The 15650-nt window shown below is 44.7% G+C and overlaps 1 protein-coding gene across 1 annotated transcript in view; it reads right to left on the reverse strand.

The window, feature by feature from the left end:
* Positions 1-6: 6 nt before the first annotated feature.
* The window catches only part of LOC123024363 (complement decay-accelerating factor-like), a 31414-nt gene continuing 15770 nt past the window's right edge, over positions 7-15650 (reverse strand). Inside the window, exons 3-8 of the mRNA XM_044432006.1 lie at positions 12884-13069; positions 9548-9644; positions 7370-7458; positions 1451-1648; positions 1162-1215; positions 7-537 (exon numbers count right to left, since the gene is read on the reverse strand). Coding sequence (XP_044287941.1) covers positions 500-537; positions 1162-1215; positions 1451-1648; positions 7370-7458; positions 9548-9644; positions 12884-13069 — 662 coding nt within the window. The 3' untranslated portion in view covers positions 7-499. The remainder of the gene's footprint in view (positions 538-1161; positions 1216-1450; positions 1649-7369; positions 7459-9547; positions 9645-12883; positions 13070-15650) is intronic.

The raw sequence follows: 15650 nt of genomic DNA on the forward strand, positions 1-15650 counted from the left end.
GCAGTGAGCCAACCAAAGAGCTGCCCTTAGCCCCTTTCTGGGCAGAAGTGAATAGAGAACATTCCTTGGAGAACAGAGTCCAGTAACACTACCAGTTTTTGCCTGCCCAGCAGTAGCCAAACTCATCATAGTGACATTCATCAAGTAAATATTTGTGGGCATCAGAATATTTTCAAATACCTAGAAAGCAACTTGTTGAGAACAAGGGCAAGCTCTATACTGGCTTGGAATCTAGCTCTTCCCATCAAAGCAACAGCAAAGATAGTTAGCATAGGGATGTATTTGTGTGCACATAAAAGCAGAGATTGCTTCTCAGTAGAAAAAAAAGATTCCAGATCCTGTGGTGGGTATCGCTATCTGTACTCTAAAAGAACCCTTGCCAAAGAGACTTAAAATTTCCTCCAAATATGAGTTCTCAACATAAAGCATTAAGTGTTCCATGATCATTTCCAACAAAATTAAAAGTAGCAGCAGTACTCTGAAGTAACACACACTATCTTTACTTACCCATAGCAATTCCAATAGTCCTGCCCGATCCTGAAATGGAAGGGGGGCGGGGGAGGAAAGAGGAGTTAACCTGAAGTTGCAGTGGGTGCATGAGGTCTTGGTCTGAAAGACATGCCATTTTCTACTAGAACCTCTTTACTGGTATTTTGCATGAATTACAGATTTTTTTTATTTTTATTTTAATAATCAGAAGAAGCCAACTAGTTCAGCGCACAAAAACTATATGAGATTGACTTGCACACCTTTGAAGGGATGTTCCAAGATACCTTACCTGAGAATATCAAGTCTCACTACAGGAATTAACTGAAGAATCTAACATTGTTTTCCAAGTGTCCCTGGTCCCACCTTGTTCTACTGGTTATAGTGCATCCTTTCTCCAGTGACTCACACTTATGATTTCACACATGCAACCTCACTGAATTCTGCAAAAGGCAGAATTCACACTTCACCCATGGTGGTCTGCTGTTCAAAATATATTCCACAAATAAATCCAAGCATGCAGGCATACTTTCTGTATCCTAGCCTATACTAAAACAGAAAGAAAGACAGGATTCTGAATGAGATGATGATGAAACATCTATGGAACACCACTGCGCATATGTTAACCAGACTCATATTTTAGAATGCTATCAGTCAAAAATTGATATAACTCACCTGATGTATTATTTCTCGTTTCATTTCTGGGACGAATACCGGTAGTAAAAATGTCTGGTTGAAAAGAGAGTAGAGTTGGATTCAGTTCTCGGCTCTATATAGACACAGGCTGTTTTCAATGCACTTCTTCTGAATGACAAGGAAATATAACAATAGCTGCCTTTGACCAAGATCATAATGGACATAAAAGAATAAATTCCATTTCTTAAAGCCCAAAACAAAGATTTTTAATGAATTAAAAATGATCTACAGAGCTGAACATATTGCAACCACGATACCGATCCATTACCTTTACATTCTGGTGCTGGTCCACTCCACTTCCCATCCACACTATTTTCTGCAATTGTGCATGAAATAGTTTGATTTCCAGTAAGTGAGAAACCAGCATCACACTTGTATGTTACTGCAGTGCCATATAAGTAATCAGTATCATCATGACCAGAATGGATTCCATTGGTAATTTTAGGTGGAGGAAAGCAATGGATCACTAGGGAAAAGAAACACATTGAACAAGAAGAAACACACTGAACAAGTTTGACTACAGTTACAAAAGTAATTAATCATTAAAAGACGTTCAGTTATTTGATACCTCAAGGTGACTACTTCAATCAAGTCAATATACATCTAGGTACCTCCTGTTACCAGCCAGAAGTAGAGAACTCACTTCCTTAGTCCCAGACAGATATTCATGCCATTAAAGGCAGCTGTCTGTCCTCTTCTGGGGTGTGATCCCTTTGTGATCCCTTCCAAGTAAAAGAGTAACAGTAGACTGGAAAAATATGCAGTTTTCCCTGCCATTGTCTTCAAGTACTCTGCATATTAACCAAACTTTGATAAGTATGCAGTAAGAAACAAAGAAACAAGAATTAAAAGAAGAAATTAAAAGTTGTACTTCTCCATAATTGTATTTATCCATAACCGTCTAAGATTAGATAAATGTAAGTTATAAACTTCTATAAGTTATTCTAAGAGAAACACTGACAACCCTAGTGCCAAGTCATCAACCATGAAATTTTAGTTTCGTCTATCAGTTTAATAAGGTATGAGGCATAGAATAGTAGACAACCTTTCCTGTCCACAATGCAGCTGGATGAGTTAAACATTAAACATGGTGTATTTGCTCTCTATGGCTAACATTCTTCAATCGCAATCTGATGGGAAACAAACTAAGACTGTGTTTACTTTGTTTCACTTGTTTCTGAGAAGTGCCTCAGTTCTTCTCTTAAGCTGAAGGAGCGAGAAGTGTTTGCATAACCTGTGGTAATAGCTCAAACTAAACACAAGTTTTAGTTAAATCATAATGCCAAAACATAAGAAGTCGAGCATGTGGCATCATGCTAGCAACGGCCTGCTTCCCCTGTGCAGGTGAGAGTCGCGCCGGGAAGGGGCGGAGCTCGGGCAGGGCCCCGCGGCCCATAAAGCGCCGGTGGTCAGCCGGAGCCGGCGGCCGAAGGGCGATGGCCGAAGGCCGGTTGCCGCCGTTTGGGGGCCGTTCAGGGGCTGAGCGGGGGGCTGGGCTGGCCAGGGCCCATGTGCAATTTGGTCCACCTGCCGCACCGCGCTGCCGTTGCTGCTGCTGCTGCTGCCGGACTGGGGTGTACCGCCGAGCCGGGGGACAGCTGACGCTGCTCCGGCGCCAGCGGCACAGAGGAGGGGGCCTGCGCAGTTGCTGCCACCACCGGACTGGGGCGCACCACTGAGGGAATGGGGAGTTTGGATTGTTTTTATAATTTTATTGTATTTCAATCAGTTTTAATTTGTTTTTATGGAGTCGTCCCTGGCCATGTCAACATTTGTGTTTCCTGGGGAGCGCGGGGGCACCGCCATTGGGGTGGTCATGGGCAATGGACATAACAGCGGAGGGGGCTTAACGTGTCCGCGTAGAAGAAGGAGGGACAGATGGTTGACACCTGTCCCTCCTTCTGGTTTTGCCCCCAGCCAGAGGGTGCCAGGTAGCCTTGTCAACCACCCCTCGGGCCTGACAGTGCTGCTGCTCAATGCCAGGTCAGTTCACAATAAATCTTTCCTCATCCATGACTTGATTGTGGATGAGGGGGCCGACCTGGCTTGCATAATGGAGACCGGGGTGGGAGGGGGGGGGTTGTCACCCTCTCTCAAATGTGCCCACCCGGGTATCTGGTTCAGCACCGTTCACGCCCAGAGGGGAAGGGAGGGGGGGTCGCTTTGGTTTACTGAGCCTCCATCTCCCTCACGGGACTTCCGGTCCCTTTGAGGCCAGGGCTGGAGTGCCTCTACTTGGTGTTGGGCAACTGAGACAGATTGGGGATTCTGTTGGTGTACCATGCACCCTTCTGCCCAACAGTCTCCCTGCCTGAGCTGACGGAGATCATCTCGGACCTGGTGTTGAGGACCCCCAGGATGTTGGTCCTGGGGGACTTCAATCTCCATGCCGAGACTGGTCTGACCGGGGTGGCTCAGGACTTCATGGCCTCCATGACAGCCATGGGGCTGTCTCAACATGTTACCGGCCCGACCCATGAACATGGACACACTCTGGACCTGGTTTTCTCAACGGGGCAGGAAGAGGGTGGTCTGAGGGTAAGGAATTTATGTTTGACTCCCCTGTCACGGTCAGATCACTTCCTGGTGAGGTTTGTGCTCGAGAGCGGCCTCTCCCTCTGTAAGGGTGCGGACCCGATTGTGTGGGTCCGCCCCAGGAGCCGGATGGATCCGGATGGATTCTTGAAGGCCCTGGGGGAGTTTCCGGCTGACAAGACTGGTGCTCCTGTCGAGGCTCTGGTCGAACTGTGGAACGGGGAGATGACCAGGGCTGTTGACACGATCGCTCCTAAGCATCCTCTCCCGCCGGGCAGAGCCCACTCTTCCTCTTGGTATACACCTGAATTGCGAACGATGAAGCAGGCTGGTGGAGCGTAGGTGGAGGAAATCACGGGATGAATCTGACCGAACACACTAGGGAGCGCATTATCGGGCCTATGCTGTGGCAGTGAGGGCAGTGAAAAAGAATTTCTTTTCCGTTTCCATTGCCTCCTCATAATGCTGTCCGGCGGAGCTTTTTCGAGTGGTGCAAGGCCTGGTTCATCCAGGTCCTAAGAAAGATCTGGTTCCTCCCTCGAAGGCCCGCTGTGACAACTTTGCCAAGCATTTCAGGGAGAAAATCACTCAGATTCGTCACGAGCTAGACTCTGCTAGTGACTCAGAGGTTTCTGGGGAGACACCAATGCTGCCGTCTGGTCCAAAATTAATGGATGAATTTCAGTTATTGCGGCCTGATGATGTGCATAAGGTGCTTGGACGAGTACGTCCCACCACTTGCCTATTGGACCCTTACCCATCTTGGTTAATAAATAATTCCAAGCATGGGATTGGGACCAGGATCTTGGAAGTGGTTAACGCCTCTCTAAGGGAGGGTTGGGTACCTGCCCCTTTAAAGGAGGCGGTAGTCCGACCGGTCCTGAAGAAGGCATCACTGGATCCAGAGATGGCCACTGATTATAGACCAGTGGTCAACCTCCCGTTTCTGGGCAAGGTGTTGGAACGGGTGGTGGCGGGACAACTCCAAGGTCTCTTGGATGAAACGGATTTTCTGGACCCATTTCAGTCCGGCTTCAGACCAGGGTACGGTACTGAATCTGCCTTGGTCGCCCTGTAAGATGACCTGTGCAGGGAGAAGGACAGGGGGAGTGCGTCCCTTTTGGTTCTCCTGGACCTCTCGGCGGCTTTCGATACCATCGACCATGGTATCCTTCTGGATAGGCTGACGGGGTTGGGGGTCGGAGGCACTGCTTTGCAGTGGTTCCGCTCCTACCTCAATAACCGATTCCAGAAGGTGGTGCTGGGGGACTATGGCTCTGCGCCATGGCAGCTATGCCATGGAGTACCGCAGGGGTCCATTTTGTCCCCTTTGCTGTTTAACGTCTATATGAAACCGCTGGGAGAGGTCATCAGGAGGTGTGGACTGCGGAATCATCAGTACGCTGATGATACCCAGCTCTACCTCTCATTTTCCACCAATCCAGGTGAGGCAGTGGCTGTGCTGAACCGGTGCCTGGCCGAGGTAATGGGCTGGATGAGGGCCAATAAACTGAAGCTCAATCCAGACAAGACGGAGGTCCTGTTGGTCAGCGGATCGAGCTTTGGTGAGGGTGAATTGAACCTAGTCCTGAATGGGGTTGCACTCCCTCTTAGGGACAAGGTCCACAGCTTGGGAGTGCTCCTCAACCCAGAGCTTGCACTGGAAGCTAAGGTGACAGCGGTGGCTTTCAGCTTCGGCTGATCCATCAGCTGCGCCCCTACCTGGAGTACGACTGCCTGGCGACAGTGACACACGCGTTGGTGACTTTCCGACTTGACTTCTGTAACGCACTCTACGTGGGGCTACCCTTGAAGACGGTCCAGATACTTCAATTGGTTCAAAATAGAGCTGCCAGGTTGCTGACGGGGACTGGGCGTTATGTTCACATGATTCCAGTCCTCCGTCAGCTTCACTGGCTTCCCATTGAAGTCCGGGCCCAATTCAAGGTGTTGGTGATGACCTATAAAGCCCTAAACAGCTTGGGTCCTGGCTACCTGAAGGAGCGCTTATGTCCATATACGCTTGGCCGCCCCCTGAGATCTGCGGGAGAGGCCCTTCTCCGGAAACCCTCCGTGAAGGAAATTAGGAGGGTAGGTACTCAGAGGAGGGCTTTCTCAGCGGTGGCGCCCAATCTATGGAATGCGCTCCCCAGAGAGGTCCGCCTGGCGCCATCATTATTTGTTTTTCGGTGCCAGGCAAAGACCTTTTTATTCAAACATCATTTTAATTGCTAATATTATTTGCTTAATTCTTCGGCCAGGGCGACTTATTTTATAATGTTAATGTGTTTTATATTTTTAGTGTTTTATATTTTAACTGATGTGTTGTAAGCTGCCCCAAGGCTTCGGCGAATGGGGCGGCATAGAACATTTTAAATAAATAAATAATAAATAAACTGAGAGAAGAAAGACAATTGGTAAATGTAAATATTGCATGCAAGACTATGTTGTTAAGGCCATAAGAATAAAGACATATTTAACTAAGTGCAGTAATCATCCAACCAAGCAAATCCAGGGATTGCTGTTATTACTATTATTGCTCCTGAAAGCTACTACACAATAGAGGTGAACTCATTATTCGAAACACAGGATCAATTTCCAGAAAACCTACCTCTCTGCTCTGAATACCTCAGTTTAACCATTTCAGTCCCATAGGCCAAGAAAAATCATCTCCAAGAAAAAGGAAAGTGGGTCCATGTGTGTAGTTTATATTAATATTTCAAAGTATACTTTGTATAGAATTTACTCACACTAGTTTTTTGGAGATAAAATTTGTAAATTGCCTAGTCCCTTGGAAATGGCCCAATCAAAAGAGAACGTTTGGGGAAAAGATACCAAATATCAAACATGTGCAAAGTATGATACTGTATATGCTATCCATATTGTGGACAGGCTCATTCACAGCTCGGTCCATTTAAGATTTAATCTGTATCAATTTCTAGTTAAAATAATCTCAGGTAGCAATGCCAGGAAAAGACTGAGATCTTGAACAGCTGCTTCAAGCCACAGTTAATAATGGGCCACATGAACCTATAGTCCTATAAAGCAAGCTTCACCTGGTCCTGGTATGCACCATCAACAATTCCTGTATTTGTGTTTGTTTATTTCATTCCATTTCTATGCCACCCCATAACCTGAAGGTTCTTTGGATGGCTTATAAGTACTCATATGTACAAGGTGATGAAGATAATGAATCCCATGAAGTGGTCTCACTGTTCTGAATTTGCACTATTTGAAGTTATAATTCTGTGTAAAATATGGTAATTGGTTCCAGCTCAAAGGAAATAGTTACATATGCATACAAACACCTACACAATATTCCGAGTAACACATTTTCAGTTGTCACAGAGCTTGTTTTGGCCCCAAATATATCTGACCTCCTTGGTTCTGCTATAATCTTAAGAAAAAGGTGCATGGCAGGGCCCACATGTTGCCCACTCTTGTTCTATCTTCTAGGAAAAAAGTGCACAAGAATTAAATACTAGAATTAGGTGGCCAAATTCAGGTACCGCTAACAGACAAGCATATTAAACTAGATTTTAAAAAAAGCAACAGTGGCCATAGTATGCTGGCTGGAAAGAGCAGTGGGTGTTGTGATAATAATGAAATACACTGAGATAAATCATAGCAAGCTTTAAAAAAATCATCTTACTTTTGCAAAGTGGAGGTTGTCCATTCCAACCAACTTGTTCATCGTTGGAAACAATACAACGAAGAGATCCTTGGCCTGTTAAGCGGAACCTAAAGGGGAAGTGAAATCTTACACTTTAGATCATGTGACATAATGAGTTTATTTGCCCATCTCATTAACCCTCTCTAGCAATCAGCCACCATGGGTTGGTTGCTTGTGTGTGAGCCACCTCCTCCCTGCTTTGCCTTCCTGCAGGTATACCAGGGGACGCTGCAGCAGAAACAAGTTTTCTCCCCTTCCCTGCCATGACTGTGAGCTGTTTCAGGCTCACTGTGGTCCTTTTTGCTTTCCCCCCACCCCCACCAATAATCAGGAAGGCTAGTTGTCCTTATTCCTGTTTTGACAGTTATGTCAATCCCTTTAAAGTCGCCCAGTGGCACACTGGAGGGCTGCCAATTGTTGTTCAGTCTCTTTTTAATTGTTATAGTCACACGGGTATGCCTATGGGCATTTCAACTGTCAGTTGCAGCAATGTCAAGGGACAAGAGGAGCCAACACTAGACACTGACCAGAAGGGGCCCCATATAATTTCCTTTAGAAGGTATTGACAGGTGTCAGAAGACAATATAAACCAAAGGCACAAGTGGTTTTAGCTGCAAAGAGAGTTTTTCTGGGGATTCGTCTACACAGCCACAATCCCCAAATTTCCCCTCCTCTTCAGTTCTCAACAGCATGCATAGTTTGCAGTTTTTTTACAAGCCTCTGGGTGCTCTGAAACTGGCAAAGGTGCTCTGCCCCTTTTCTCAAAGGAAGAGAAATTTCTCCAGCTTTAGCAGCTGTGAAAACTCTGGGTCTCTTTAAAAAGGTGATTTTGAGTAGTAACTTGGAGTTTTGAACTGGGACACAGAGAGAAATTTGAGGAACTTGCTGTGAAAAGGGCTTAACTCTCTCTACAAATCATTTCCACAGCTCAACATCACTTGTCTTTGGCTTGTCTTGATAGCTTGTCTTCTGAAAGCTGTCAAGAAATTACAAAGGTAAGGATTACATCTGGAGCCTCTTCTGAGCAATGTCCCTGGGTGGTACCTGCTGCCCCTTGGCAGCAGTCCCTCTGTCCCTACACTGCCCCACTTCAGGTCTCAATGGGCATGTACCTGTTTTTTTCTGGGGGGGGGGGGGTTGTTTTTAAAGCTGGGCAACCACAGAAAGCCCCTCCAGTGGGCCACTTCGAAAGGACTGCTTGTAGCTGTTTAATGGGGACTAGGAAAGCCTGCTTGAGAGCCAGCTTCCTAATTTCTGGGGGAAAGTGGGGATAACAAAAAGGAGAAATCCATGTTTAGCTCATAATGTCCCATAATCATAGAGAGTAGCAAGAAAAGCCAGTGCTTGTTGTTGTTCAGTCGCAAAGTCGTGCCCGACTCTTTGTGACCCAAAGCACAACATTCCTTCAGGTTGTCCTGTCCTCCACCATCCCCCGCAGTACACCCAACCCCACACCCACCTCTCCAATGACCCCTAGATGCCTCCAAATGCTGCTTGGACACTTGGAGGATGAGTGATGTTGCAGATCACCTGGAAGACCCATATAAAGAGTGGCAAGGTTTTTTGCTATGGGGCTCATTAGCTGTTTAGCTCTACTCACTTTGAAGTCAGTTGTCCAAGCCTGGATGATGCAACCACCCCTAGAACAAGACGTGGGTTCCTGGGGTGGGTTGTTGCCCATGCACAAGCTATCCTGGAGGGTAGGTTCAGGTTTGCATGACATGACAATCCATTGTGGGTCATGGTGTGATCGTAACCCAGTTATTGAATGTGCAAATAGAATATGTTTCTTAGATTATTTACAGCCCATCCTATGATTTTAGCATTTTCAGGACTAAAGAAATATGAATGAGCAAAATACAACACAGCAGACAGACATATCAGCAGTCAAAATTAGCAGCGGTTAGCAAGAGAGGATATCTGCGGGGCTAACTGATAACAACTATACTGTAGAAAGGATTTTGAGGAGTTTCATTTTGCTATTGTTTTACTGTAATTTTAGCAATATAGTTTGGTTTGACTTAAAACTTTCCTTACAAGGATTACTATCTTATATGTGAAATATAATTATAATAATTTGTTAATTTCTCAGAGTTATCACATGCATTTTAATGTATTGTCAAAGTCAGCTCCTGAAGCAGGTAGCATATAATTTACCCATGGTTACAGGCGAAGGTTACTTTATCACCAAGCCTGAGGTCACCTGTAGGTGCAATTCTGCCATTGTTTATAGATGGAGGATGACACTGCCTTCCTAAAAGAAAAATCAGTACCAGTATTAAAACACACTGTGATTGTTATTAAAGTGAAAATGTTTATGGACACTTAGAAAATGTTTTTCAGCTCAACAACGGGCAATTCTCAAATAATTAGCCTGAAAATTATTCAAATAGGACAGTTCTGAAAAAGGGATTGTTACCAAACTTAATCAGGTAACCATGGGGGGGGGGGAGCAACCCAGGAGGATCCCAGACCCCAAACCAAAAGGAGCCTGAGAGAGCCAGAAACAATTTTTTTCTAGTGTACCTTAGAATAAATGGAGACCAAGAGGATTGGATTTTCCCAAATAAGAGTCTCAAAAGAAATACAGAAAACATACATTATATACCCCACATCACAAGCATGATGTCCGGATGCAAAGTGGATACATTCACATACTGTTGATTGTCTCCTTCTGTTAGTTTACAGAAGAACCCTTTATTCTTCCAAGGACTTCCCTTCCCATAAGGTCACTAATAATCTCCCAACCATTCATACCAACCTCATGTTTCTACAGCTACTGTAATTCATAATGTATCCTGCTACTTTGAGGTGCCATGAGTTCTCCCCATTTGTCTCCTCTTGGGATTCTGATGATTTTTCACAGGTGTCCACACAGGGCTGATCACTCTTTTGTTTCTCCGCCCCCCCCCCCCCCCGGACAGGAAATGCAGCATGGCTGCTGTCCTTCAGCTATGAGGTCTTCCTTAGGCTAACCTACACTGGGGACTTTTGGGGTGCTGCTATTGGCAACAAATAAACACAATGTTAAAGGAAGATGTGCCAGTCTGTGGTAGAAAATCACCCTTGGTTGAGCAGAGCTATCCTTATGTGTCACTTCAACCTCCAGGGAGTGGGAGCAGGATCTCCAACATGCTGCAGATTGTAACTGTGGTTTTATTAGATTATCATCCCATACATCTTCCAAGAAAAACAGAATGTTATCTATTTTCCCACACATTTCCATTTGGTAGCTGAAGCTAAGAAGTAGCAACTGGTCACAAATTGATGCATAGGGATCTTCCTTAATTTCCAACACTTAACCCATTAAATCAGCAAGATTCCCAGGAATGAAGCTTCCAAACAAATCCAACCCATATACCGGTTTTGGCAAATCCAAATGAACATGGATAAATGTGTGGAGGCATCAGGGCTGGGAATGGTGGGGGGGGGAGGGGGGAGAGCAGCAATCATACAGCAAAATGCAGAAAATCTCTTATTTTTCAAACACCTCCTGAAAACACACCCATTCACTAAGGCTTTCACTGGTTTGTAATTAAATTACCCATATTGTTTATGCTATTCTCCTGTACTCTGTATTATTACTATAATTGTGTTGTATTGTTTTTAAACTTCCATGTTAAATATGATTTTAATTATTTGGAAACCTTTTGGGTATTTTTAAATCTATAGCAGTATATAAATAGTATAAAATAATTTTAAAATTCTAGCCATTTCCAACAATATAGCAGACTATCTAACTTTAAGGAAATACAAATAAGAGGGAATGAACAAAACTTGGGGGTGGGGAGTTGAAAGGATAATCAAAAGATTTATGCTCCTTAATGTTCCATATAATCCAGCAACTTGCTGGTACCAAACAGGCGTTATAAAATTTATTATAAAAAGGCATCTATACAAAGCATTCTTAAGAGCAGGGGCAGTTTAATCACAATTAAAATACTTTTCTGCCTCCTGGCTCCACCATGGTATCCATGGGCATAAAGCTCCCTTGGTGCCTGACAGGCTCCCTGATTTGTTTGCGTTTTTAAAATAAATTATTCTCATCATTAGGAAGGCTAGCATGATGCAACAAGGAACACAAACCTCCAACTTCATCTTTTATTTTCTAATTGTGTCTCTGGGGCTTACATGGGCACTGTAAAAGCATAAACATTGTGTGTGGTTGCAGCCCAGAACTTTGTTTTGTACAGTTTGTACCCATAAAGACAAAAAAGCAAGCTGGAAGTAGAAGGGGACACTTAGGTGGCTAACGAGGGTGTTGGGGACTGAGGAAGTGTTTGGTTTGTACATTGTGTTATTTGCATGAGCTTTTTTCAGTGTGGTGTACACGTTAATCACTGTGTTTGATCTGATGAGGAACGTGCTCTTCCTGGATTTTGTGCCCATGTGTCTGTTTTGTCTTAGCATCAGCAGCCTGCCGTCTGTGAGTTTGATACCTTGTTGTGCTCTGTGGGGGAAATATGTGCCTTGACATTTGGAGCCCCAATTCTGTATTGTTCTTAGGCTCAGTAGAGATACCGTTTGTCTAAGCCTCATCTATTTGCTTTTTGTTAGATTGATGTTGGAACAGGAAACTGTGGATTCAAAAGTGTGGCTTTGTCTTAGAACCCACCCCCCTCCTCTTCCTTTTAGTTAGATTCCCAGGCAAACTACTGCTGCATTTGCAGAGAAATAAACGTTTTGTGAACGGCTACAGAAGCCATTGCATCCTTTCTGTGAATGACAAATTCCACAGTGGCAGCCATATTATCAGAGTGTCTGCAAGTCTTTCAAAATTCCACATGGTGTAACCTTCAAAAAGGGGCTGCCTGCTGTAAGTGCACATCTTAATTATGAGAAGTAGTAACAAGTCATCAGTAGTACTAAGCTAAAAAAAACTAAGAGAACAGTGCAACAGAAAAGACCAGGAAAGCCTGCAACAAAGTGTTGGAAGCAGTTGAGAGCCAGGCCATTCCAATGCCATACACATTCTCTTTTCCTTTATCCTTTCTACTGAACAGTCAACTTTTAATCATTATTATTCTGTTTCTGCAAATCTCAGGGTCTCCCCCCAAGCATTTTGTTTCTCTTATATTGTTTCTCAGTATCTATACTTTCATTACAATCTTGGCACCTTACTCATGGAAGGAGTGCTCCTCAGGATAATCATCTCTCCCACTGTAAGCTTCCAAAATTCTACAAGAACTCTCATCCCCACCTGTATTATTACCTAACCTTCTGAAGCATCTGGACCCATTTCAATATACATGCAAGATACTGACAGATAGCTGGACTTATTGAGGATGGGTGTTCTACAGTCATAAATTTTTAACTAAGTGAAGTTACTCATTTGAGGACATATTAGCCACCTTTTGATTTTTCTGCACATGATTTAAATTAGAAAATAAATCACTAAATGTTTGAGAGCTTCAGGTTTTTGCACATATTTCATCAGTATTTTATGAGATTCTCTGTTATTGTCAAAAAGAGAAAAGTGATGAAGATACTTACTTTGACAAAATGTAATGTTTGACCATTCTGAAGTATTAAGACACTGAAGAGAAGGAAGTGTTCCCGGTATATTTTCATAACCTGGGTTGCAAGTGTATTGTACAGTAGCCCCAACAGGATAGCTGTCTTTCAATTCTCCATTCTTTAGTGATGCATAGTTAGGATTATCTGGGGGGCCACAAGCACCTGGAGAGAACAACAGAAAGGAAGTTTTGAAGCAGCGAGAAACAGCAAAATTCACTGTAGGATGGAATCCAGATAATCAGATATCCAGCCATTCTCCTTCATAGGAACTGTGAAACAATTTTCTTATAACTCCCTATTGTACCAAGTACAGTTGAAACAGGACTGGTTACAGTAATACTTCAACTTATCTTCTGTATTGCACCAGAACAATACCTCACCAGGTGAAGAGGTGAAAGATGCCACCAGTGCATCTGAATTTAATTCACCAGTATATTCTGAATTTCTTCTCTAGTACACAGAGTGTATACTGCTAGTATAATTTTAGGTTGCATTTATTTCTAGTAAAATTTGATGCACCAAGTCTACACATTTTCAAATTAAGAGCCAGCAGAGTGTGGATTATTTGGTAATTCATTCACTGTTCCTGATACCTGTGCAGTTACAGTTCTTGTCTGAAGGGAGGCAAGGAAAACAAGTAGAAAGTGGATACACATCAGAGGCCCCTCCCCACCCACAATCATCCTGCTTATAGACCATGCTTGGGCATTCAGACCGTATTATGAAACTGTCTTTCTGCCTGATGGGTTGGCTACTAGTCCTGATATTACTAACTCCAAGAGCTTTTTGCTGAGGGACAGTGAAACAAACATGAGGCCCTACTCTAGGGTGGGTAATCCAGGTCTGCATGTGGCTTTGATCTGCTAATTCAAAACCAGAAGTGACAATCACATTCTGGCAGCTTGTCTGTAATTAGTGTGTGAAAGCTTAGCATCGTTTCAAGATAATGAATATACTGTATTCATACCCCATTTTTCAGACAACACTGGTTCCCAAAAGAGCTTAGAATTTTAAAAAATGCAAGAGACACAGAGAGATGTTTAAGATTGCCTTTTGTAAGCTCCAGCATGTATGCTTGTTGCATCCTCTGCACCTGGAGACTCCATTATCAGCAAATAGATGTACTACAATACTTAATTTTCTCCACCCCAGATTTATGTGGGGCCTCATCTGTAGACAGTCCAGAAGATGCAGCTGGGACAATGTGCAAGTACCCTGCTGCTGGAGAGCGGGGGAGAACAAGCAAGTCTGAAACATGGCTTGGCCTTCCACGCCCAATTCAAATGCCTAGTCTTAACCATTAATGCCCCATCCATCTTGAACAAGATCATTTGAGCAAGTGGGCTGTGGGCTCTTGACTTTAGTTCAGATGCAGGAAGCCTCCTTCCGTGGCACTGCACCCCGTCTCCTGCTGCTCTCTGGACGGTCATTTGGAACCACAGAACTACGTACTGGGACTGATGCTCAAGCAGCATCATGAAGAGAACCGAGAAAAGAGTTCTCTATCGGTAATGAAGCCAATCTAGGGGCGGGGCGGCAGAGGGAGGCAGGCCCGCCTCTTCCCGATGCCCGGCATTGAAATGAGTGGATCGTGGCCTCCCGCTTCCGCCTCTCCTCTGCCCATTATTCCAAATGGAGAACGGTCGTTACTGGCTCCCTATACGGCGTAGGCGCCCCCTCACTTGCGCTACACTCGGGCATGTCGGAGAAACCCAGGCTCCTGCTAACCGGAACATCTCCACGCAGGTCTTCCCGTCCCACCCTCGAAAAACAATGCCTTGGAAAAGGAACAAGCATATAGAGACAAACAAGGCGGGCAGGGGTGTGGGCGCTCCCCCAGAAAGTTTACGGAATGTACAAACGAAAAGCTTAATGTCGCAAGCGCACTTTCGCCCTGAAACCGAACCAGACAGTTTTGCTGACCGCGGGGAGAGTGTCTTCGCTATCCTTTCCCTGCTGTTAGTCCCCACCGTTTGGTCTACCGAGCAAGATAGGACCCTTGCAGCTTTTTCACCTTGCACTCGGACAAGGGCAGCGACAGAAACAGAGAGGCCCCACCCCTCCGCCCAGCACGGCAGCGGCGAAGGGTCCTCACCGCGGTTTAGGCAAAAAAAAAAAAAAAAAGCGGAAAGCGGTAGTTCAACCTGCGGGCAACTCAGCAAAGGGGGTGATTGCGAATGCGATAAGGGCGTCGATTTCCCAGTGCAAAACGGGAGAGCCCTGTAGTATTTTTCTGTGTGTGTGTTTACGGGTTTCTTTATTTCAAGAGCCGCCAGCCTCTAAACAATCTTATTACCAGCAGGGAAGATCCACCCACGTCATTCCCGTAAACCAGCAGCAGCTGGTAGGCCCGGCTTTAAATAGCACACACGTGGGCTTGTCCTCGTGGAAAAGGGCGTTTGCTCGGAAGTGCTGTTCTAAAGGGGCGGCTGCTACGGAGAGATCAGCGATAGACTAGCTCTCCTACTACTGCCTGAATGAGTAGTTAATTTGGGGCGGGGGGAGGAGTGCGGCGGATCTAGACAAGTAGGTTCGACCTTAATCATATTCACCCAGAAGCAACGCTCACAGAATTGCTGCCGACTGACGGACACGTGTGGCTGGGATCCTCAGCTATTTGCCTACAAATTTAATAGAAATAGCTATATTTGTGCTTCAAACTAATACCAATGGGACGGCCATATAAGAAATTAAAAAGGAATGTATATCTCTTGCATTAAAGAAATGTGCCTGCAGATGCATT

The sequence above is a fragment of the Varanus komodoensis genome, unplaced genomic scaffold, assembly GCF_004798865.1.
Source record: "Varanus komodoensis strain SLA01 unplaced genomic scaffold, ASM479886v1 scaffold1, whole genome shotgun sequence".
In the NCBI taxonomy this organism is placed as follows: domain Eukaryota; kingdom Metazoa; phylum Chordata; class Lepidosauria; order Squamata; family Varanidae; genus Varanus; species Varanus komodoensis.